The sequence below is a fragment of the Tachysurus vachellii genome, chromosome 5 (genome assembly GCF_030014155.1).
Source record: "Tachysurus vachellii isolate PV-2020 chromosome 5, HZAU_Pvac_v1, whole genome shotgun sequence".
Classification (NCBI taxonomy): Eukaryota; Metazoa; Chordata; class Actinopteri; order Siluriformes; family Bagridae; genus Tachysurus; species Tachysurus vachellii.
In genome coordinates, this window is record NC_083464.1 from 341,373 (window position 1) to 367,278 (window position 25,906).

General features: G+C 41.5%; 1 protein-coding gene across 2 annotated transcripts; it reads left to right on the top strand.

Annotated features, from left to right (window-relative positions):
* The first annotated feature begins 229 nt into the window (after positions 1-229).
* zgc:91999 (uncharacterized protein LOC445104 homolog) lies at positions 230-24,378 on the top strand. 2 transcript variants are annotated; one of them, XM_060869424.1, is made up of 10 exons: positions 230-368; positions 553-709; positions 9,868-10,103; positions 20,055-20,210; positions 20,295-20,470; positions 20,776-20,896; positions 20,981-21,051; positions 21,653-21,732; positions 21,838-21,990; positions 22,754-24,378. In XM_060869424.1, the coding sequence occupies exons 1-9, from the start codon at positions 324-326 to the stop codon at positions 21,948-21,950; spliced, it is 1,155 nt and encodes a 384-aa protein (XP_060725407.1). In that variant the 5' UTR covers positions 230-323; the 3' UTR covers positions 21,951-21,990; positions 22,754-24,378. The 2 variants fall into 2 exon arrangements, with proteins under 2 accessions (XP_060725407.1, XP_060725406.1); XM_060869423.1 differs by having other exon boundaries at positions 21,838-24,378.
* Positions 24,379-25,906: the final 1,528 nt, after the last annotated feature.

A 25,906-nucleotide genomic window follows, 5' to 3' on the forward strand; every position in this document is an offset into this window, starting at 1 on the left:
GAGCTAAATTGAGCTGGCATTGTGTGAGAAAGAGAGATGTATATGGTTATGTCTATGATAGTACTGTATGGCAGATTTTTTTTTTGTGTGTGTGTGTGTGTGTGTGTGTGTGTGTGTGTGTGTGTGTTGACCTTTTGCATGCAGTTTATTTCGGGATGCTTCTGCTGGTTAGTGGAATGTTAGGGAGGGATTCTATTCCTGCTGCTATATTCCATCTAACACACATACACTCTCACAGACACTCACACACAAACTTTTACTCTCACATACTCTGTCCATCGTCCTTTAATTCTCATACATGTCAGGTGTTTGAAGCTGTAACCATGGCAGATATACAGGATGAAACCAACAAACTCAGCTTCTGGATGGTGAGAAAATAGTGGTTAAGTTTTTCTCTCTTTCATTTTCTTTGTAGGCAACACTGATAATACTGTACATATTGCATATAATGAATATATGGTAGATATGTTATGAATTACAAATAAACATAAAGTCACTGAATTTGTTGTTTATGAAAAAATGTGTGTGTGTCTGTGGGGGTGGGTTTTTTAGCCAGGTAACTACATCCATACAGTGCACAGGACTAAAGATTCATTCCAGGTTTGTGATGTCATTGTGGACTGTTTTAAAGACCGGGCTCAAATAGAGAAACATTACGCTCAACAACTTACTGAGTGGAGCAAGAAATGGAAAAAAATAACTGACTCCAGTAAGTACAGACTCTCAAAAGATTTTTTATTTTTTAATTTTCTGGAATGGCAGCTATAATAGTGCAGTTGCAAATTACAGTTTAATATCAATGCACTTGTTCTAGTTGAGTTATCATTTCTACTGTACAAGTCCTTTACAGTCGTTTACCTATACACTCCAAGGACTGTTGATAGCTGCTGTAATATAAGTAAGAACAGGAAGAATTTGTATTGTCAACATTCCACAAGTAAAGCAAAATAAAGTAAGGTAAGGTAACGTAAGGTACTTCATTGTCATTGTATACAATACAAAAAAATTAGTTGGCAACACTTGAAGGGCATCTAAATATAAGAAGGAATACTCTGAGGGAATATATATTAATTTAATAAGATAAAAAATTTAAGCTCACTTCATAAGTCCACTACATCAGGTGGGTGCAGGCTTTCATTCCAACCAAGCAAAAGCCATACCTGATTCCACCTGTTTAATCAGTTGTTCTTGGCTTTTAGTAGACTCTGGTGTGGCTTCTGCTTGGTTGGAATGAAAACCTGCACCATAGCGGCCATTTCCGGATAAGATTGGACACCGCTGCACTAGAAGAACTTAAGAAAACAATGGACAAAACCAATATAAACACCTGTTTTTCTATGTGAAGTGGGCAATTGTCTTTAGATCATGAACCGAAGTGAAACAAAGATACTGGCCAGAAAGCATTATCACACAAGCAGTACAAGCAGCTGTATTAGCACATTAGCAGGAAAAAATGAATTACATATTTATATAGTGCTTTTAACAATTTCCCATTGTCTCAAAGCAGCTTTACAGAAGTATGGAAACAGAAGAGAGAGAAAAGGAAATACATATATAATAATAATGAGAAGAAAATAAGAATAAAAATAAATAAATGAATATATACAATTGATTATGAATACAATAGATTAATGTAAAATTTAAGATACTATATATCTATCCCTATCCCTAATGAGCAAGCCGGTGGTGACGGCGGCAAGGAAAAACTCCCTGTGATGATATGAGGAAGAAACCTTGAGAAGAACCAGACTCAGAAGGGAACCTCATCCTCATTTGGGTGACAAATGTAAATAATGTCCTTTCTACAACAGTTTATAATAGTGCAGCTGAGAGCTCCTGAGGAACTAATGGGTCATCGTAAACTCCGAGCTCAGCACAGACCTGATTGCTGATAAAGACCAGAACATACAGCTGACTGACACAACACTGGTTCAAAAAAAGGCATGACGTCTCCTGCAACTTCATCCACAACAATCCCATGAGACACTGACTGACCATGCAGATCAATCTCATCTGGGTGACACTAGAGTGTAATTTCACTGGGTGAAAATGTAAGTCACTCTGGATAAGGGTGTCTGCTAAATAATTTAAATGTATATGTACTGTAATGTACTAGAGAGTGTGATTATAAATACATCCTGTCTATAACTGTGTTTAGTCTGGTGGGGTTGTATAACCAGGAGCTTGACAGCAACTTATAAATAAGCATAATTTCTAAGTTCACTAAAGGTTAACAGTAAGTCCTTCCTGCTAAAGCCATAAAATGTTCAGTAATAGAGACCAGAGTGCAAAATTAACTGCCACAACAGCAGATCAAAGCTGGCATATGGTCTCCATGTGGAATTTTTGCTATGCTTGTGATCATGTGATAAAAAGACAATGTCCATTATGTTTGAAGTGTAAACAGGGACTCCAGAAAGACTAGCTCATCATACTTAGCTGAAACATATAGCTGTGTGTCATTAGCATAACAGTGGAAGCATCCAACTGCTGCAATAACTTAAGTGTATATATGGTTTCAAGTACATTCTTTGTTTACAACCTCTTTTTTGCACAATGTACTGTACAATATACAGAATGCACACTGGTCAGTTCTATTTTATGTCTCTGTTCTGTAGTGCATTTGTATTTCTGTTTGCACTGAAGTTTTACTCAGATTGTTTGTACTAGGTTGCACATGTTGCATTTTATGTGGCCAGGATGACTTCATTAGCTCTATGTTGTTCTGTGTAGCACCATGGTCCTGGGGAAACGCTGTTTTATTTCACTGTGTACTGTGTCAGATGTATATGGTTGAAATGCGTACATTAGATTTCAGGCATTTAGCAGACACCCTTATCCAGACTGACCTACATTTTTTTTTTTAATTTATACAACTAAGCTAATTAACTAATTGATAGTTAAGGGCCTTGCTCTCCGGCCCAGCAGTGGCAGCTTGGTGTACCTTATATTCAAAGTCATGACCTTATATTCAAAGTCACTGCGCTACATCCCCTCAAGCTGGCAGCTTTACAGAACATAAACATAGAACAAAAGGGTATTATAAAAAATAATATAAAGATTAATAGAATACAAAATTCAAGATTAATATTAGATATATTTAAATGTGTTTGTATTTATCCCCAATGAGCAAGTCTGAGGTGACTCAGGCAGCAGTGGCAAGGAAAACTCCCTTGAATGGAAGGAACCTCAAGTAGAATAACATGACCTGTGGTGTTCAAAAGTACAGTACTAAGATCAAGAAACACCAACAAGGAGACCCTGATCAGAGGCCTGTAACAGGTAATTTAATACTTTAATCTGACATCTTTAACTGTATAATGACTCAAAGAAGTGTGATTGTGTAACCAGAAGCTTATGAGCTTATAAAATAAGTTGGACACTTTTTTACATTTACATTTCCAGCATTTGGCAGACACCCTTATCCAGAGCGATGTACATAAGTGCTTAAATCTCTAACATTGAATACATTAATGCTGGCTCACTAGGTTACATACTTAAGATACCTTGAGTTTAAAACATTGTTTAAAGTTACAATGAAAAAGTGTCAAAGGTTGTGTTTTTTTTTTTTTTTTTTTTTATAAATGCAAAAGATAGGGAAAGAAGTGCTAGTTGAATTGTTTAATGAGTAAGTAGGTCTTCAACCCCCATTTGAAAATAACCAGTGACTCAGCTGTCTGGACCTCTAGGGGAAGTTCATTCCACCACCCTGGTGCCTGAACAGAGAAGAGTCTTGTAGTATACTTACCTCTTACCCTGAGAGATGGTGGGACCAGTCGAGCAGTGCTTGTTGATCGGAGGGTGTGGGGTGCAGTGTGAGGAGTGATGAGGGCTTTGAGGTAAGAGGGAGCTGGTCCATTTTTGGCTTTGTAGGCCAGCATCAGTGTTTTGCATCAGTGTTTTGATGTGTGCAGCTCCCGGAAGCCAGTGGAGGGATCACAGCAGCGGGGTGGTATGCAAGAACTTAGGTAGGTTGAAAACAAGCCGTGCAGGTGCATTTTGGATCATTTGCATGTGGTAGCCTAGTGGTCAAGGTGTTGGGCTACCAATCGGAAGGTTGTGAGTTTGATTCCTACGTCCACCAAGCTGCCACTGCTGGGCCCCTGAGCAAGGCCCTTAACCCTCAATTGCTCAGTTGTATAAAAATGTAAGTCGCTCTGGATAAGGGCGTCTGCTAAATGCTGTAAATGTACAGTTGCAAAGGACGAATTGCGTTCATAGGTAGACCTGCCAGCAGTGCGTTGCAGTAATCCAGTCTTGAAATGACAAGAGTACCTGAGCAGCCTGTGTGGACAAAAATGGCTGAATCCTTCTAATGTTGTGGAGAAGTAGAGTGTCATCTGCGTGTTTGTGCATCCTGGGATCTACAACCATTACAAATGTTAACAACCTGGAGCTGAACATGCTCAAGACAGTGGAGATGATAGTGGACTTCAGGAGAAACCACCCTGCTCTTCCCCACTTACCATCACGGACAGCTTTGTCACAGCAGTGGAATCATTCAGATTCCTGGGAACCACAATCTCCCAGGACCTGAAGTGGGACATTCACATAGACTCCATTGTGAAAAAGGCTCAGCACAGGTTGTACTTCCTTCGTCAGCTGAAGAAGTTCAACCTGCCACAGGATCTGCTAAAACAGTTCTACATTGCAATCATTGAATCCATCCTCTGCACTTCAGTGACTGTTTGGTTCAGCTCAGCCACCAAATTCAACCTCAGAAGACTACAGAGGGAAGTCCGGACTGCTGAGCGAATCATTGGCACAACTCTCCCCACTCTTCAAGACCTGTACTTCTCCAGAGTGAGCAAAAGGGCAAAGTCAATCACTCTGGACCCCTCACATACAGCACACTCCCTCTTTGAACTGTTGCCATCTGGTCGATGCTACAGAGCCCTGAGCACCAGAACGACCAGACATAGGAACAGTTTCTTCCGTCAAGCAATCCATCTGATGAACAACTAACACCATGGAACACACAACACCTAATTGCACATTTCACACTTGCACATTTGCACTATGTATACCTCAATTGCACATTTCATACTTGCACATCTGTACATACATACATACATATTGTATTGTATTGCACATTTCACAATTGCACATTTGTACATACAAATTGTATATATTGTATACTTCAATTGCACATTTTCCTCACACATGCAAATTTGTACATAGAAATTACAAATTCCTCGCATGTGAAAACATGCCTGGCAATAAAGCTGATTCTGATTCTGATTCTGATGTGGCATCATTCATTTCATCAAAATTGTTTGTAGATTGAGTAGACCATGAATCCACCTACCCAGATGTTTTGACTAACTACTACTTAATGGTATTGCAGAATACATGATGCTACACTGAGTGATGTCACAAAGGAAGTTTACAGTTCTGGACATTTGGATTCCATTGTTTCTGTGTTTTCTACAGATATACACCATTGTCTGAATTCCTAGAACTAGACCATGAGTCAGGATTTCTCTGGAAGATGAATGACTAGCACAATTAAAAACACCTCCTAATAGAAGGCATGTGCAACATTTTCCACATGATTGTTATGTACAATATCTTGTCTACAAAGCCAAAAATGGACCAACTCCCTTTAAACTCAAAACACTTGTTACTCCTTGCACTGTGTTACTGTCTCCACTTCCGCGATTCCCGGAGGCAGCGTAAGAACTCGTCAATTCATGTTTGTGCAAAGGACGAAATGGACAAAAGTACCAATGCATGCTGTTCCTTTACTCGTGATTTCAGGGTTTAAAGTGCAAAACAGCTCTCGGGTGGACTGAAATCACTCGGGTGGAGTGAACTTAAAATCAAAGCAGAGTACAAACTTTAACCCTGATTTTACCTACACAGCACACAGTGAGAGCGCACGTCACTTCAGCACATGTCGCCAATTACACAACCTACAATGCACTCCAATGTGGACTGCAACACCCATATATAGTGATCTTAAAGCGGCAACTCCTATTTCCCCTCTCCTGCAACACTACCCCACTCTGGATGGTGATTAAACTTAACACCACTCCAGTACCAAGACATGACGGATACAAAATACTTCAACACACATCTTAACAAAAATATTACCATAGATTGACAGTTTTTTTGTCAACAGTCCGTATAGGCAGCCCCATTGTCAAAGCATACAGACTATTCAAGCAACTCCACTTAATGGGGGCACTGGCCAATATATTCCAACTCCTCGTGACTGGGTAAACAGTCCATAATGTTGAAGGATAGCACGGTGCTGGGAGGGTTAAAGAGTAGCTTGTGAAGGGGGACCTTTTGTTGAAGCATTAATAGTTCAGTCCCAACACAAATAGTGAGATAGTTAAGTCTAGCTAAGTGACCAGCTGACTTACCTACTACTGGACTGCAGGAGGGTAAAGGTTAACAACAGCCATTGTATACAAATAAAACAAATCAGGCTTAATTAAACATACACTTGACTTGTTTCCTTCACAGCAAAGTAGTAAACAACAAAATCCACCTGTTACAAAAAGGGAACACATAAAATAATATTTCCACAGATGAAATGCATGTTATTGTTTTTTTGTTTTTTAAAAAACAACAAGTTGCCCTGTGATGGGTTGGCACTCCGTCCAGGGTGTATCCTGTCTTGATGCCCGATGATGCCTGAGATAGGCACAGGCTCCCCGTGACCCGAGAAGTTTGGATAAGCGGTAGAAAATAAATGAATGAATGAACAAGTTGCCAACAAACTGTTCTTTTTAGATTTTTATTTCTTAGTCTTTAATAATCAATTAGTCCAGTCCCCAAACCTCCTTGATGGTCTCCTGACTTGTTGTGTCCTACCCCTCATTTGGCCAATAACAGTCCCTGTTAAATCCTGTTGCACCATGCTACCTTCACTCCATTACATCAACAGTTACGGCATTTAGCAGAAACTCTTATCCAGAGTGAATTTTTTTTTTTTTCAATTTATACAACTAAGCATTGAGGGTTAAGGCTCTTGCTCAAGTGCCCAGCAGTGGCAGCTTGGTGGACCTGGGATTCAAACCTATGACCCTTTGATCAGAAGTCCAACACCTTAACCACTGAGCTACCGCTGAGCTACCACATCCCACAACTTCACTGAGCATCAGCTGTGTCCTGGTCTGTCATCAGCACATCAGTGTCATCAATGAGAAGCATGCTGTCTGGGCCACTGGAATTTCCATTTTCCTCCATGAAGAAATGAGACAAATTCAAGTTAAATTCAGCTCCCTCAGCTTCCAGGTTTGGGGCAAGAACTTCTTGAGATTGCTAAACTTTTGAGTAGGGTTTGGAATGGTAAGGTTTGAGCTTGTCATGGTGAACAACTTTTACTTTGGTGCTCGGGTTTTCTAGATGTGGTACACTAAATAGTCCAGATGTCCCAGGATAAAGTAAGAACCATCGTAGTTGGGGAGAAACTTCCTGATTTTGTTTTTTGCTTGTTTCGTTCCCTTGACAAGGTATCACACTGCATCGCCGACCTTGTAGCGTGTCCTGGCTGCTCTCTTGTACCAAATATCCTTTAGGTATAGTCTTTGCCACTGACTCCAGTAGGCTTTTGTTGCTGGCCCGTAGGGTGACACATGTCCCTCGCTATCCTTCATCCACCTCTTGATGGAAACAATGTCAGGTTAGGCTGCTTCGGCAGCATGCAGTTCTTCAGTAATCCACCCAAAGAATGAAGAAGTACTGGTGGTGTTGACAGGTTGTATTACCCCCACATTTACTGGTTCACCATTGAAGTCACACTGGACTACCTGGTGACAGAGCTGAGGGTTACTAAAGGTGGGATTCTTAAGGTTGCAGAGTCAAGTTGCATGGCATGGCATGGCCTGCAGGAAAGGAAAACAGCATTTTCATGAAGCACCCAGGTTGGTGAACAACATTGAAGTCATACTCCCCAAGTTTCTCGAGCCATCTGGCCAGCTGTCCCTCTGGTTCTCTCATCCTATTAGCCACTGTAGGCTACTATGGTCGGTCTGTACAGTGATTGATCTACCCAACAGGTATTGAGGGAAATGTGTTGTGAACTCCAATACCTCTAAAATTTCCCTCCGCATGGTGCAGTAATTCTGTTCAGTTGGCAAGAAGACTCCGACTTCCATGCTAGAACGCGTTCCTGTCCTTCTGCAGTTGAGACAACACATACCTAATTTCAAAGTTGCTTGTGTATGTATCCAGAATTAGATCAACACTGTCTATAGCCAAAGATGAGGGAGGTAGTGAGCAGCTCCTTTAAGTTGTCAAAGGCCTGTTGGCTCTAAGAGGTCCAGTGAAATCGGGCATGTTTCCTTAGTAAGTTGTAAAGGGGCTTTGCAACTGTGGCGAAGTCTTTGACAAACCGTCTGTAGTAGGATGCAAGACCCACAATCTGTTGGACTTCATTAACTGTCATGAGCTGTGGCCACTCTCGAAATTTCTGCACTTTCTCAGGGTCAGTAGCTATGCCATGTTCTGAGATGATGTGGCCCAGGTAGACCACCTGGCGGTGGAAGAGACAAACACATGACGGGTTTTAATTTCAGGTTGGCCTGGCGCAGCCTTTCAAACACCTGTGCCAGGTGCTGGAGCGTTTCCTTTACGTCCTTGTCCAGCACAGTGATGTTGTCTAAGTATACTAGGCAGATCTCCCACTGCATTCCCATCAAGACATTAAGTGCTGGAACATCCCCCCAGACACAGTCTCAGTGTTTAAGTCCAGGCTGAAAACACATTTGTTCATTCGAGATTTTTATGAGTAGCATTTCTTAGGTAAAGGAGTACATCTGGAGGATTCAAGGGCATAGAGTGTTTGGTGAACTGGGATGTCTGGATGCTGTCGGCTTATCACCCTCACAAGTTGCTCAGGTTTGCAGACTGTGAAGTGGTGGGAAGCTTTACATCCCAGGAAGCCCTCATGTCTGTCACACCTTCTGGTTCCAGCCTTTTAGTTATGCTGTCATAGCTAGCTGTCATAGTTTTAGTTATGCTCTTTATAGCCGAAGTCCCTGTCTGCACTTTGAACATAATTTACATTGTCCATCACCTGATTGCAATTATATCTAACAATTTTCTTCTCTCTCTCTCTCTCTCTCTCTCTCTCTCTCTCTCTCTGTCGAGCTATATATGCCACTCCTGAGCTCCCAGTGTTTCGAGTTCCTAGTTTGATCGTCTCTTCTTACGGTGCTACTTCGTCAATCCTGAAGTTCTATCCCTGCTTTTAGTCTTTTGGTCTAGCCAGGGATTAAACATAGAAGTGTTGTTGAAGGGGCTGCCTGGAAACTGTCATGCCTGCTTTGAACCAATGTTGTGTCAGTCTTAATGGTCTGGTCTTTATCAGCAATAATATACTGCCCCATACTGAGTTTGTGCTGACCCATTAGTTCCTCAGGAGCTCTTGGTTGCATTAAACTGTTGTAGAAAGGACATTATTTACATTTACATTATTGTTCTGTGCAGTGTCACCCAAATGAGGATGACATTCCCTACTGAGCCTGGTTCCTCTCAAGGTTTCTTCCTCATATCATCTCAGGTTTCCTTGCCGCCCTCGCCTCCAGCTTGCTCATTAAGGATAGATATATAGCATTTTAAATTAATATTTTGAAATAAATTTTAATCTTTGATGTACATATTTTTTTGTTCTTATTTTTTCGTATTATTATTATATTTATTGAATATTTTTTCTCTTCTTTTCTAATGCTTCTATAAAGCTGCTTTGAAACAATCTAAATTATTAAATACAAATAAATTTAATTGAATGGAATTGAAATTCAATGTCTGTGCTCTTTTGTCCATTGCATGTGATCCCAAACTTTTGAGCGGTAGTGTGTATATATACTATCGATTTTTGTCTCACTTGCTCTGTCTCTGTTTTCCTTTCAGTGCCAATGTATGGTTCCCTCTTGAAAGCATGGCAGTGCTTTTTCTCCTCCACCGAGCATCTGTCTGTTTTGCACGCATCTATCTCTCACTCCCTTATTTCAGAAGATGGGCAGCATATTCGTTCCTGGCAGAAGGACGCATTTAAGAGGAAGATGTTTTGTGGTTTTCGTGAGTCACGGAATCTGAAGCGAGAGTTTGGACGTGCTCAGAAGCCCTGGATCAAAAAACTTAAGAAGGTAAAAATGTGTTTCAAATACAAGAAGTTGATTTTCCATTGAGACCCTGTTCTCACATGTATATGTATATATATATATATATATCTCATATATGTATATTATATGGATTTGTTTTATGGATTTGTGTATATGGACCTGTACCATCTCTATACTTCTCCATCAAAATTCTCAGAACAAAAATTGCATCAGCATACTGCTGCTCACAAATTTCCACTACCTTCCTTAACCTAGCTTCCACTACTCTTTCCCACAGCTTCATTGTATGGCTCATCAACTTTATCTCCCTGTAGTTGCTGCAACTCTGCAAGTCACACTTATTCTTAAAGATGGGCATTAACACACTCCTTCTCCATTCCTCAGGCATCCTCTCACTCCCTAAAACACTGTTGAACAAACTAGTTAAAAATTCCACTGCTGCCTCTCCTAGACACTTCCAGACCTCTACCGGGATGTCGTCAAGACCATCTGCCTTTCCACTTTTCATCCTCTTCAAAGCCTTCCTGACTTCAGCCTTATTAATTTTATCTACTTTCTGTTCCACAGAGTTCACCCCTTCTACTCTTTTTTCCTATCATTTTCCTCATTCATCAGCTCCTCAAATTATTCCTTCCATATCCTCTGTACACTCTCCTCACTTGTGAGCACCCTTCTTTATTAATTCTAACTTGCTGCACATCCTTCCCATCTCGATCCGTCTGCCTAGCTAACCTGTACAAGTCCTTCTCTCCTTCACTAGTGTCTAACCTAGTGTACAACTCGTCATATGCCTTCTGCTTGGCCTTAGACATCTCCCTCTTCACTCTGCACTGTAACTCTTTGTATTCCTGTCTATTCTGTTCAGTCCTGTCCATGTCCCACTTCTTCTTGGCTAACCTCTTCCTTTGGATACTATCCTGAACTTCCTCATTCCACCACCAAGTCTCCTTATCTTCTTTCCTCGTTCCAGATGACACACCCAGCACCTTTCTCCCTGTCTCCCTGATCACTTCTGCTGTAGTTTCCCAGTCATCTGGCAGCACTACCTGACGACTGGAAGCCTGCCTCAACTTCTGTCTAAATTCCTCACAACATTTCTCCTTTTTCAGCTTCCACCACTTGGTTTTCTTCTCTATCATTGACCTCTTCGTCTTACAGACCATCAGAGTCATCCTACACACCACCATCCTATGTTGTCTGGCTACACACTTTTCCACTACCACTTTGCAGTCACTAAGCTCTTTCAGATTGCCTCTTCTACAAAGGATGTAGTCTACCTGTGTTCTCCTACCTCCACTCTTGTAAGTCACTCTATGTTCCTCCCTCTTCTGAAAATAAGTGTTAACCACAGCCATGTCCATCCTCTTAGCAAAGTCCACTACCATCTGTCCTTCAAGGTTCCTTTCCTTAACTCCAAACTTTCCCATCACCTCCTCATCACCTGTGTTCCCCTGACCAACATGTCCATTAAAATCCGCTCCTATCACCACTCTCTCACCTGTGGAAATACTCTCCATAACCTCATCTAATTCATGCCAGAATCTCTTTCTCCTCTAACTCACAACCTACCTGTGGGGCATAACCACTAACAACATTCAACATCACCCATCAAATCTCTAACTTCAGACTCATCACCCTGTCTGACACTCTCTTCACCTCCAGAACATTCCTCACAAACCCCTCCTTCAGGACCACACCTACCCCATTTCTCTTACTATCCACATCATAATAAAACAGCTTGATCAGCCAGCTCTCTACCTTTCCCTGTCATAGTACCAACATTCAGAGTTCCTATTCTCAGTCATACACTCTTACCTTTTTCTCTTCTCTCTTTTTCTGTGCACTCTCCTCCCGCTGCTACTTTTTCGACCAACAGTAGCCCAATTTCTACCGGCGGTCGTTGCTAACCCGGTCCTCGACCGATCCGGTATGAAATTCGTACTGATGATTTGCATGATTAGTTTTGGCAATGTTTTACACTGAATGCCCTTCCTGACACAACCCTCTCTATTTATTCGGGCTTGGGACCAGCACAGAAGTCACTGGACTGTGACCCCCATGGCTAGGTTACAAAAGACAATACACAAAAGACAATAAACAGAAACAGTGCCAACCACTGTAAATACTGTATGTTCAGACAATATTACATGCTTGTGCAGAAATACTGGAATGAACACAGTGTTATAGCAGCAGTTGACATATTTTATAGGGTTGTGCAAAACAGCAATCAACTAAAATGTCAGACATAATGTGCAAATAGCAAAAAGTGTGCAAAAAACAGCATGTAAACAGATTGATGGATATATGTATTGGATGTGTGTGTATTTAGTGTAGGGTCTGTGTAGTCCATACAGTTGATGTGCATGTGTGTGTTGTGCTCAGTACAGTTCAGTTATTAAGGAGTCTGATGGCTTGCGGGAAGAAACTGTTATTTCAGTATGGTCATGAGGGCCTGAATGCTTTGATACCTTTTTCCAGATGGCAGTAGGGTGAAGAGTGTGTGTGAGGGGTATGTGGGGTCATCCACAATGCTGTTGGCTGTGCCGATGCAGCGTGCGGTGTAAGTGTCCATACTAGAGGGAAGAGAGACTCCAATGATTTTCTCAGATCTCCTCATTATCCGCTGCAGAGTCTTGCAATCTGAGATGGTGCAGTTCCCAAACCAGACAGTGATGCAGCTGCTCAGAATGCTCTCAATGGTCCCTCTGTAAAAAGTAGTCAGGATGGGGGGAGGGAGATGTGCCTTTCTCAGCCTTCATAAATAGTAGAGACGGCTTCTTGGTGATGGAGCTTGTGTTAAGTGACCAGGTGAAGCACTCCGCTAGATGAACACCAAGAAATTTGGTACTCCTGATGATCTCTACAGGTGATCCTTTGATGTTCAGTGGAGAGTCGTTCTGTGGTCACTCTGTGTTCTCCGGAAGTCAACAACCATCTCTTTGGTTTTATCAACATTCAGAGAAAGGTTGTTGGCTCTACACCAGGCGGTTAGCTGTTGCACCTCCTCTCTGTAGACTCATCGATCTTGCTGGTCTCCTGTACTCAGTCTGGTGGTGCTGGAGATGATGTTCCCGATCCAGACTGACTGAGGTCTCCCAGTCAAGTCAAGTCAAGTAGAAGAAGCTTTTATTGTCATTTCAACCATATATAGCTGTTGCAGTACATAGTGAAATGAGACAAAATTTCTCCAGGATCATGGTGCTACATAAAACAAAGACAGGGATAAGGACTTGTAAGTAGTCCTAGCCACATAAAGCGCAACTGTGCAACCTGGTGCAAACAGTGCAGGACAAGACACATAAGACAGACAAGACAGTGCAGGACAGAAGACAGTGTAGACAAAAAGTTACAAGACAATACAAAAAATACAAAAAAATACAAAAAAGACAATAAACAGTAAACAGAAACAATGCCGACTGACCAATGTAAATACTGTATGTGAATACTGAATGTTCAAACAATATTTCGTGCAGTAACATTAGAATGAACACAGTTTCTTAGCAGCAGGTCCTTGGGATAATATATAGAATTGTGCAAAAAACAGCAAATGATGAAATATTGTACAATATGTGCAAAAACGGCTGAAATGTTATACAGTTTGTGCAAAACAGCAGAAAAGTGTGCAAAACAGCATGTAAACAGTTTGATGGATTGTAACCAGCATGTAAACAGTTTGATGTGTCAGTGTGTGTGTTTTGTGTGGGTCTGTGCAGTCCATACAGATGATGTGTGTGTATGTTGTGCTCAGTACAGTTCAGTTCAGTTATTGAGAAGCTGATGGCTTGTGGGAAGAAACTATTACACAGTCTGGTCCTGAGGGCCCGAATGCTTTGGTACCTTTTTCCAGATGGCAGGAGGGTGAAGAGTGTGTGTGAGGGGTGTGTGGGGTCATCCACAATGCTGTTGGCTTTGCAGATGCAGCGTGTGGTGTAAGTGTCCATAATAGAGGGAAGAGAGACCCCAATGATCTTCTCCGCTGTCCTCACTATCCACTGCAGGGTTTCGCGATCCGAGATCGTACAGTTCCCAAACCAGATAGTGATGCAGCTGCTCAGAATGCTCTCAATGGTCCCTCTGTAGAACATGGTCAAGATGGGGGGAGGGAGATGTGCCTTTCTCAGCCTTCGTAGGAAGTAGAGGCACTGCTGGTCTTTCTTGGTGATGGCGCTGGTGTTGAGTGACCAGGTGAGGTTCTCCGCTAGATGAACACCAAGACATTTGGTGCTCTTGACGATCTCTACGGATGAGCCGTCGATGTTCAGTGGAGAGTGGTCGCTCTGTGCTCTCCTGAAGTCCACAACCATCTCTTTAGTTTTATCCACATTCAGAGAAAGGTTGTTGGCTCTACACCAGGCAGTTAGTTGTTGCATCTCCTCCCTGTATGCCGACTCGTCGTTCTTGTTGATGAGACCCACCACGGTCGTGTCATCAGTGAACTTGATAATATGATTCTATCTGTGCATCGCTGCACAGTCGTGAGTCAGCAAGGTGACCAGCAGTGGACTGAGCAGGCAGCCCTGAGGTTCAGTGTGGTGGTGCTGGAGATGCTGTTCCCGATCCGGACTGACTGTAGACTTCTTTTGGGACAGGAACAATTGTGGTAGTCTTGAGACACGTAGGAACAACGGCGCTGCTCAGGGAAATGTTGACGATGTCAGTGAAGACATCTGCTAGCTGTTCTGCACATTCCCTGAGCACCCTGCCAGGAATGTTGTCTGGTCCAGCAGCCTTCCGTGGGTTAACTCTGCATAGAGTTCTCCTCACGTAGGCTGTGGAGAGACAGAGTATCTGGTCGTCAGGGGGAGGGATGGTCTTCCTTGCCGCTACGCTGTTCTGCACCTCAAACCGAGCGTAGAAGTTGTTCAGCGCAGCTGGGAGGGAGGCGTCTCTATTACAAGCAGGTGAAGCTATCTTGTAGTTCGTGATCACCTGTATGCCCTGTCACATGCGCCGGGTGTCCCCGCTGTCTTGGAAGTGGCTGTGGATTGTCTGGGCGTGTGCGCTCTTTGCCTCTTTGATATCTCGGGACAGTTTGGCCCTTGCTGTTATTAGGCTAGGTCTCTAATCCTCAGCAGCGCACGCATGTTAGCAGTCATCCATGGCTTCTGGTTGGAGCATGTGGTGATGGTCTTGGAGACGGTCACGTCATCAATGCACATGCAGATGTAACTGGTCACTGCTGACATGTACTCCTCCAAGTTGACAGAGTCGCCGTTGGTTGCAGCCTCCCTGAAGATATTCCAGTCAGTGCACTCAAAGCAGTCCTGAAGAGCAGAGGTGGCACAAGATCCTGTGTGTTTTTACCTCTCGTACCAAAGACCACATGCTGGTGGAATTTAGGGAGCACTGACTTGAGAGTTGCATGATTAAACAGTCTGTTGGGGGGTGAACATTCTTTAGATTGCTAATAGTCCCATATAGCTCACTTAGTGCCTTTTTAGCATTAGCGCTGGGGGGGATGGAAACTCCGACAATGGTGAATTCCCATGGTAAATAAAATGGCCTGCATCATCCTTTGGCACAGGACCCTCGTAAGCTCCACAACATCATCTCTTTTATACTCAACCCCCCGATTCAACCTGCTTCATCCTCCCTGACTGCAAAAGACTTTGCTTCTTGCTGCCCTTTATCACCACTATCATCAATAGATCCATAACATCTGGTCATGTACTAACTACCTTCAAGAAAGCACGGATTATTCCCATCCTGAAGAAACCTGTTATAGATCCATCAGACATCAGTAACTACAGACTGGTATCACTTTTCTCATTTCTTTCAAAATTTCTTGAACGCATTGTCTATAATCAACTGTCTGTCTATCTCTCACAGAACAACCTTTATGATCCCAACCAGTCTGGCTTTAAAGCAGCACATTCGACAGAAACAGCCCTTTTGGACATCTCAGAGAAACTACATGCTGCTAGATCATGCTCCGAAGTTATTCCCTTACATGGGTTTACCACTCTTACCACTGCTATGCTGATGATACACCACTTATTCCCTCCCTTAGATACAACTGCTTCTATTCGGATCTCATGTCTGGCAGATATATCATTGTGGATGTCGGCTCATCAGTTAAAGATCAATCCTAGCAAAACTGAACTGCTGATCATCCCAGGCGATTCATCCCCAGGTCATGATCTTGCAATATCCCTGCATAACGATCTGATCTCCCCTTAAGTCACAGCTTGCAAACTTGGGGTAACCATGGACAATCAACTGTCCTTTTCCTCTCATGTTGCTAATGTGACTCGTGCATGTCGGTTCCTTCCCTACAACATTAGAAGGATTTAGCATTTATGTACACAGAGGCTGCTCAGGTACTTGTTCAGTCTCTTGTCATCACAAGACTGGATTACTGCACTGCTGGCAGGTCTACCTATGAACGCAATTCGTCTTCTGCAAATGATCCAAAATGCAGCTGCATTACTTGATTTAAACATGCCTAAGTTCTCACATACCACCACGCTGCTGAGATCACTTCACTGGCTTCCCATAGCTGCATGCATCAGATTCAAAACACTAATGCTTGCGTATAAAGCCAAAAATGGATCAGCTCCCTCTTACCTAAAAGCCCTCATCACTCCTCACACTGCACCTCGCACTCTCAGAGCTACCTCCACTGCTTGACTGGTTCCACCATCTCTCTGGGTAAGAGGTAAGTATACTTACAAGACTCTTTCTGTTTTGGCACCAAGGTGGTGGGATGAACTTCCCCTAGAGGTCCAGACAGCTGAATCACTGGTTATTTTCAAAGATGGGTGAAGACCTACTTATGCATGAAACACTTCATCTAGCACTTTCTTCCTTGTTTGTTGTATGTGTGTATTTAGAAAAGAAAAAAAAACTTTGAACAGTGATTTAGGCTCATGGTATTCTACGTCTGTAGCCCAGTGAACCAGAGTTCATGCATTCAATGATTGATACGTAAGCACTTTTGTAAGTCACTTTGGATAAGGGCATCTGCCAAATGATGTAAATGTAAATGGCTATGGTTAGCATTAAATTTCATCCCTAATGAGTAAGCTTGAGGCAGTGGTGCCCAGGAGAAATGAAATGAAGAAGAATCTTTGAGAGGAACCAGATTCAGAAGGGAACCTCATCCTCATTTGGGTGACACTGGAGAGATTATAAATAATGTCCTTTCTAAAACTGTTTATACTGAGATCTTGAGCAACTTATGGGTCAGCGTCACTTCTGAGTTCAATACTGATTCATACACACGTGGATAAAATTGTTGGTACCCTTTGGTCAATGAAAGAAAAACTCACAATGGTCACAGAAAAAACTTTAATCTGACAAAAGTAATAATAAATAAAAATTCTATGAATGTTATCCTATGATAGTCAGACATTGCTTTTCAACCATGCTTCAACGGAATTATTTAAAAAAATAAACTCATGGAACAGGCCTAGACAAAAATGATGGTACCCCTAGAAAAGACTGAAAATAATGTGACCAAAGGGACATGTTAATTCAAGGTGTGTCCACTAATTAGCATCACAGGTGTCTATAATCTTGTAATCAGTCAGTGGGCCTATATATAGGGCTCCAGGTAGTTACTGTGTTGTCTGGTGACATGGAGTGCCCCACACTCAACATGGAGTGCCCCACACTCAACATGGAGTGCCCCACACTCAACATGGAGTGCCCCACACTCAACATGGAGTGCCCCACACTCAACATGGAGTGCCCCACACTCAACATGGAGTGCCCCACACTCAACATGGAGTGCCCCACACTCAACATGGACCAGAGGAAGCGAAGGAAAGAGTTTTCTCAGGAGATTAGAAAGAAAATTATAGGCAAGCATGATAAAGGTAAAGGCTATAAGACCATCTCCTAGCAGCTAGATGTTCCTGTGACTACAGTTGCACATATTATTCAGAAATTTAAGACCCATGGGACTGTGGCCAACCTCCCTGGACGTGGCCGCAGGAGGAAAATTAATGACAAATCAAAGAGGCGGATAATCCGAATAGTAACAAAAGAGCGCAGAAAGACTTCTAAAGAGATCCAAGGTGAACTTCATGCTCAAGGAACATCAGTGTCAGATCGCACCATCCGTCGTTGTTTGAGCCAAAGTGGACTACATGGGAGACGACCAAGGAGGACACTTCATAAAAAAGCTAGACTGGAATATGCCAAACTACATGTTGACAAGCCACAAAGCTTCTGGGAGAATGTCCTATGGACAGATGAGACAAAAATGGAACTTTTTGCCAAGGCACATCAGCTCTATGTTCACAGACGGAAAAATGAAGCATATCAAGAAAAGAACACTGTCCCTACTGTGAAACATGGATGAGGCTCTGTTATGTTCTGGGGCTGCTTTGCTGCATCTGGCACAGGATGTCTTGAATCTGCGCAGGGTACAATGAAATCTGAAGACTATCAAGGGATTCTAGAGAGAAATGTGTTGGCCAGTGTCAGAAAGCTTGGTCTCAGTTGCAGGTCATGGGTCTTGCAACAGGACAATGACCCAAAACACACAGCTAAAAACACCCAAGAATGGCTAAGAGGAAAACATTGGACTATTCTAAAGTGGCCTTCTATGAGCCCTGACCTCAATCCTATTGAGCATCTTTGGAAGGAGCTGAAACATGCTGTCAGAACATGCATGCACCCTTCAAACCGGAAACAACTGGAGCAGTTTGCTCATAAGGAGTGGGCCAAAATACCTGCTGAGAGGTGCAGAAGTCTCATTGACAGTTACAGGAATCGTCTGATTGCAGTGATTGCCTCAAAAGGTTGTGCAACAAAATATTAAGTTATATATTAAGTACCATCATTTTTGTCTAGGCCTGTTCCATTTTTTAATTAATTCTGTTGAAGCATGGTTGAAAAGCAATGTCTGACTATCATTGGATAACATTCATAGAATTTTTATTTATTATTACTTTTGTCAGATTAAAGTTTTTTCTGTGACCATTGTGAGTTTTTCTTTCATTGACCAAAGGGTACCAACAATTTTGTCTGTGTGTGTGTATGTATTTTTATATATATATATATAAACAAGCATACCTAATATTTCTCTACCTGTCAAAATTGTAAACAAAAAAACAGACCAATCTAGATTACACCTGTGTAATCAATTATTAAATAAGATTTAGGATTGGTTCTTTATATACTTATATACAATTTTTATTATTACAGTAGAAACGATTGGAGATCGCATAGATGGTAATAGAGATGAGCCGGATACTCGGCTGAAACGAGTATCCGGTACGGATAAAGCACTTCTGCTGAGTACGAGTATTATACGAGTAATACGAGTCAATATCTGTGCTCGGATTGAATGAAAATCATCATTGGGTAGCTGATTGTGTCAGCGTTCTGTGATAGGCTAGTCACAGCGCCCCTCCCCTACAGTGATAGGCTAGTCACAGCGCCCCTCCCCTACACACATACAGATGTCTTGTGTTGCTGTGTCTCGCTCTGCTCACTCACAGTCACACAGAACAGCTCTCTGTCTCTCCCTCAGTCACTTGGGTTCGCGGGTCTTTTCCGTTAACGTTTAGGGTTTCTTCAGCTTTTTACTTCGGGTTGTAACGTTAATAATACGTACTTACTAACCAGTAGAGTTCTGGTAAACGTGGGTTCGTTCAGACGTGGTGCTTGCTTGGTAGAATGCGACTCGCATTGCGTCTCTGCCTGTCGGAGATTTGTTTTCTTTTTTAAACCTTCAGCTGTCTCTAACCAGTAACCAGACACTGAGTGTCTGACACGTTTTTGCTGTATTTCATAAAAACATAAAGGAAGTAAGCTAGTGTTATAAATATTACAAATTAATTATTACCGGTTAAAGCCCCGCCCATTTCAAGACAAGCCCTTCGGGTTAGGCCCCACCCACTCCGAGTACAGATACAGATAATTCATATGGTTAACAGATACAGATACAGATAATGCTGTACTCGCTCATCCCTACATGGTAATTTGCTGATCCTAACAGTGCGTGTGTTTGTGTGTGTGTAGCTAGAGAAAGCACGGCGGGCCTATCATAAATCATGTCAGAAGGAGCAGAATATATTGAATAAAGAATGCCAGATCAGAGACAACGTCAACAGAAATGAACACACACTCAACAAAATCCATCAGGCCAAGAAGACAGCGGAACAGGACAGAGAACATGTGAGACACACACAAACTCACAAGCACACATAAAAATAATGATGATAGTAAAAATGATGACGATGAATGTTTATATATGTGTAGGCACGTGAACACTATGTGAAGGTTCTGGATGATCTGATTGGCTACACTCCACGTTACATGGAGGAAATGGAATCAGTATTTGATCAATCACAGGAACAGGAAAAAAACAGAATCAGCTTTCTAAAAAACATTCTGTTATCCATACACACACATCTGGACATCACCAACAATCACAGGTATCTAAGAACACTGACTGTGTGGGTGTTTATTACATATTTAACATATTTGAATAAGCATTTTATACAATGTGTAGCTGCACTATTGTCAAATCAGCTGCTGTTGTTAAATCAACAAGAAATTAAATCGAATCCTTCTAATTAATTACAATCCAAATTTATGAAATGCAAAATCCAGAATCCCTATCTAGGGATATATGTAAGAGATATATAATAATTTTAAACTTTTAATTATTTAATTAATTAATTCATTAATTTATTTATTTCAATTCTGTTTCTATACACAACCTGTTGGTTTGTTTCAGTGTGAAGGCTGTGCACAGTGACCTTTTACACACACTTATGTCAATTAATGAGCAGGAAGATTTGCAGTGGTGGAGAAACAATCACGGCCCAGGAATGAACACACACTGGCCCACACTGCAGGTGTGTCTGTGTGTGTGTCTGTGTGTGTGTGTAATACATTTGGTCCAGAATCAAGTTTGACAACAAGTTAATATATGTGTGTAGGAGTGGGTTCCTCCATGTAAGAAGCAGAAACATATAAAGAAACCATATCCACAGACTGAGCAGGCAAAAAGGTAAGAGCATCATCATCATCATCATCATCATCATCATACCCCTGGTTTGAGTCTTGTCACTCGGTGGTCACCCTACCAGGGATTGATCTGCATGGTCAGTCAGTGTCTCATGGGATTGTTGTGGATGGAGACGCCCGGAGACTGTCATGCCTTCTTTGAACCAATGTTGTGACAGTCAGCTTTATGGTCTGGTCTTTATCAGAGACCATTTAAAGGCTCCATTCACAACAATCCCATGAGACACTGGCTGACCATGCAGATCAATCCCTGGCAGGGTGACCACCAGACGACGAGACTCCAACAAGTGGTAGAACATCAGGATTGATGAAGTAGCTCCATAAGAAGAGACTATCAGACTCGGGAGTGGCATGTATAGCTCGACAGAAAGAGAGGAGAAAATTGCTAGGTATGATTGTAATCAGGTGATGGGCAATGTACATTATGTGCAAAGTACAGACAGGGACTCCATCAAGACTCTGTCAAGGGTTAAGTAGTGGAAGCTTGACAGATGGCCTTTTTAAATCCTCAATATGCAAATATTTCACTTCTGAATACAGTACTATGGCAGAAACTCTATAGAAACCCACTTTCCCTCTCTCAGTGTAATGATTGGAGGAGTGCGCGTTCGAGCTCTGTATACCTACATTGGGGAGGATGAGGATGAGCTGTCATTTACAGCAGGTGATATGCTTGATCTATGCCACAACATGTCCTGCATTATACATGTACACAAGAGCAAACCAAGAGAGAATATAATTTATCTCCTGTGTGAATGTGTGTTTGAAGGCGAAGAGTTTCTTAAGGTGGAGGACGAAGACGACCAGGGCTGGTCTCGTGGAGTTAAAGAAGGAGGAGTAGAAGGCTATTATCCAGCCAATTATGTTCTGCCAGTACAGTGACATCATCACCAGTTACTGTAAAAACTGTTAGTGTGCATTAGTGAGTCTTATTAGGTTATCATCATCTGTAAGCACACAATTACAAACACACACACAATTAACAATAAACAACAATTTATCCTAATCATTATTATCATCATTTATATACAGTGCGCTTTGAAAATTAAGATTTTTTTCAAATTCTCAGTGAATAGGAAAACAATTTGCTGAATTTTTATAGTTTTATTAAACATTTAATGTATATTAACGAGTGTGGACACCTTAGAGTATCTTTAGAATAAGATAAACAATACATTTAATTCAAATGAGGTGTTGCAAAAATGATTACACCCTACAACATATTTCACTAAATCTAATATTTTGTATGCACTCTTTGATTTTTAAGAACAGCACCAATTCTTCTAGATATTGAATGAACAAGTTAATGACATACAATTATTCAATTATACAATCAATTATTCTGTGGCCACCAGTGTGTTGACTGATTACACTCATCTGTTGGTGAATTACTGTTAATTACAAATCAATTTTATGCTTTCTCCTAACACATTCATTGTGGTGTACTCATTTTGCACCTAATGATCCTAAATTATTTTGTAAGAATAATTGTAATTTTGCCATTGGTGCTAACTAATCTCATTTAAAACAAATTAACCAGATCTGCACAAATATGACTTTGCAAAGAATCTCATAGAAAGTATTATTTTCAAAGCAAGATGGGTGTTTATCTAACCCATTCTTTTGCACATTTATTACAATTTAATGTTTCAGATCATCAAACAAATTTTTTTTGTCACACCCAGGTCTGATTAATGCCACACCTGTTCGCAATCAAGAAATCACTTAAATAAGACCTGACTGACAAAGTGAAGTAGACCAAAATATTCTCAGTAGCTACACATTATACCGACATCTAAGGAAATTCAGGAACAAATGAGAAAGTACGTAATTCAGATATATCAGTCTGGAAAAGGTTATAAAGCCATTTCTAAAGCTTTGGGACTCCAGCGAACCACAGTAAGAGGCATTACAGAAAAGTGGTGAACCTTCCCAGGAGTGGTCGGCCAACCAAAATTACCCCAAGAGCGCAGCAATGACTCATCCAAGACATCACAAAAGACCTCACAACAACATCCAAAGAACTGCAGGCCTCACTTGCCTCGGTTAAGGTCAGTGTTTATGACTCCACCATAAAAAAGAAACTGGGCAAAAATGGCCTGCATGGCAGAGTTCCAAGACAAAAACCACTGCTGAGCAAAAGGAACATAAAGGCTTGTCTCAGATTTGCCAGAAAACATCTTCATGATCCCTAAGAATTTTGGGAAAATACTTTGTGGACTGACGAGACAAAAGTTGAACATTTTGGAAGGTGTGTGTCCTATTACATCTGGCGTAAAGGTAACACTGCATTTCAGAAAAAGAACATCACACCAGCAGTAAAATATGGTGGTAGTAGTGTGATGGTCTGGGCTGTTTTGCTGCTTCAAGACCTGGAAGACTTGCTGTGATAAATGGAACCATGAATTCTGCTGTCTACCAAAAAAATCCTGAAGGATAATGTGCGGCCATCTGTTTGTGACCTCAAGCTGAAGGAAACTTGGGTTGTGCACCAGGACAATGATCCAAAACACACTAGTAAGTCCACCTCTGAATGGCTGAAGAAAAACAAAACAAAGACTTTGGAGTGGCCGAGTCAAAGTCCTGACCTGAGTCCTATTGAGATGCTGTGGAATGACCTTGAAAACGTGTTTCATGCTCGAAAACCCTCCAATGTGGCTGAATTACAATTCTACAAAGATGAGTGAACCAAAATTCCTCTACAGTGCTGTAATAGACTCACTGCAAGTTATTGCAACCGCTTGATTGCAGTTCTTGCTGCTAAGGGTGGCCCAACCAGTTATCTGGTTTAGGGGCAAGCACTTTTTCACACAGGGCCATGTTTTCTCTTAATAATAAAAACCTTCATTTAAAAACTGCATGTTGTGTTTACTTGTGTTATCTTCGACTAATATTTAAATTTGTTTGATCTAAAACATTTAAGTGTGAGAAATTAAAAAAACAGGAACGGGCAAACACACACACATATATATATATATGAAATGAGAGAGAGAGATTAGAAATTCTTGCTGCCCCCTGTTGGAGAAAATTAACAGTTGAACATGTGCTAATCTGAAGTAGTGGCAAGATGTTTAAATTTCTCATGAAATTACATCATTTCTTACTGTGCCTTTCTTCTGTTAAAATAATAAACTCAACTCAGAATACTCCTCCACCTCTACTCAACTTTACCCAATCCCTCTTCCTTCACACACAACTCTGGGGCCATATTCTGAATTTCTCATGCCTAAATCGCTTAAACTAGCAGTTATTAAACCCCTGATAAAAAACCTGACCTCAACCCTTCTCAGTCCAACTACAGGCCAGTGATGAGAGGGACAGAATTTGCAGATGTATGCCATTTTACTCATTCAGTAAGAATCAGTTGTCAGGATTACAATTCAGTTGTCTTTGTTGTTTTTTGTACGGTGACCTTGAGTGTTCAGAAAGGCGCCAAAATGTATTATTATTATTATTATTATTATTATTACTATTATTATTATTATTAATTCACGATTAATCCTGGGTGGTTCATATTAAATCAATCAAACAGAGAGAAAAAACCGGGAAACTTATTGCACAGCACCACACAGAGAGCATGCACACTCTTTACTCATGAACATGTTCCCTCCCTAAAAAAATCTACATATTCCATAATGCCTTTTCGCTCATGACTACAATACCTCTACAATTTCCTCTCCAATAACACTACCCCAATTAAAACTTGACACCAGTCCATTACCATTACAGAGTATATTGCTGCTATAAAATACATCAACACACACATTAAGAAGTACATTGCAATTGATTAACAGCATTAACAGAAGGCAGAAATACATGAAACATGTTGTTTACCCTCATCTTTTGCTTTGGTCTCTATCCATAGGCCATAGACAGCTCTACTTACATTAATGGCATTTGGAAGGTACCCTTATCCAGAGAGACTTACATTTATCTAATTTATACAGCTGAGCAATTGAGGGTTCAGAGCCTATCTCAGAAGTACAGGAACACCAGGGCCTGGGATTCAAACTCCGAACTTTCCAATAAGTAGTCCAAAACCTTAAACACTAACCCTGCCACGCACCCTATTTTCCACAGCATACAGTCCATTCAAGAAACTCTGCTTAATGGAGACATTCACCCATACAGTATATATTCCAACAGCCACATATTGCATAGGTGTTTGAGCTGTTGTATCATTTTGGGGCATTGCTGCAACCAGATAAATCCACTCCATTAAATCCAGTGAAACTTTGCTTGGTTGCTCCATAAGCCATCACAGCATATGGAATCATAAAATCTCACTCCCAATAACATCACTCTGAGGTTGTGGCTAGGACTTTCTGGAGGGTGGTGGTGAACCTCTTAACTATGTCAATTGGATTGAGGCCAGAAGGGTATTATGTGCATTTTCTCAATGTCTAATTTTGACCCTGCTAAAAAAAAAAACAGCATTGTTGGTCCAGCATAAGGTATGTTTTGCATGCTGGGACCAGCTTGGGATGGTGTTATGCTGGTCCAGCATTAGGTGCTGGTTGCTGGTGTGCTGGCCAACCAGCCTGGGATGGTGGTGTGCTGGTCCAGCATTAGGTGCTGGTTGCTGGTGGGCTGGCCGACCAGCCTGGGATGCTGGTGTGCTGGCCGAACAGCCCGGGATGCTGGTGTGCTGGCCGACCAGCCTGGGATGCTGGTGTGCTGGTCAACATATGTTGTCTTTTGGATGCTAGTATAATCCCAGCAAGACCACAACAAAACCCCTTTGTTACATATCACATTTCTTATATGTTTTTTTAAGAGGTGCTACCCGGAGTCATTTGCCTTTAGACAACTCCTGCTCTATGTCTTCTTTATTGTCT

Coding starts and splice junctions, on each gene's coding strand:
- zgc:91999 (XM_060869423.1), top strand. CDS start 324: ATGGCAGATATACAGGATGAAACCAACAAACTCAGCTTCTGGATG. Junction 20,211..20,294: donor CGGAACAGGACAGAGAACAT/GTGAGACACACA, acceptor ATATATGTGTAG/GCACGTGAACACTATGTGAA. Junction 21,052..21,652: donor CAGACTGAGCAGGCAAAAAG/GTAAGAGCATCA, acceptor TCCCTCTCTCAG/TGTAATGATTGGAGGAGTGC.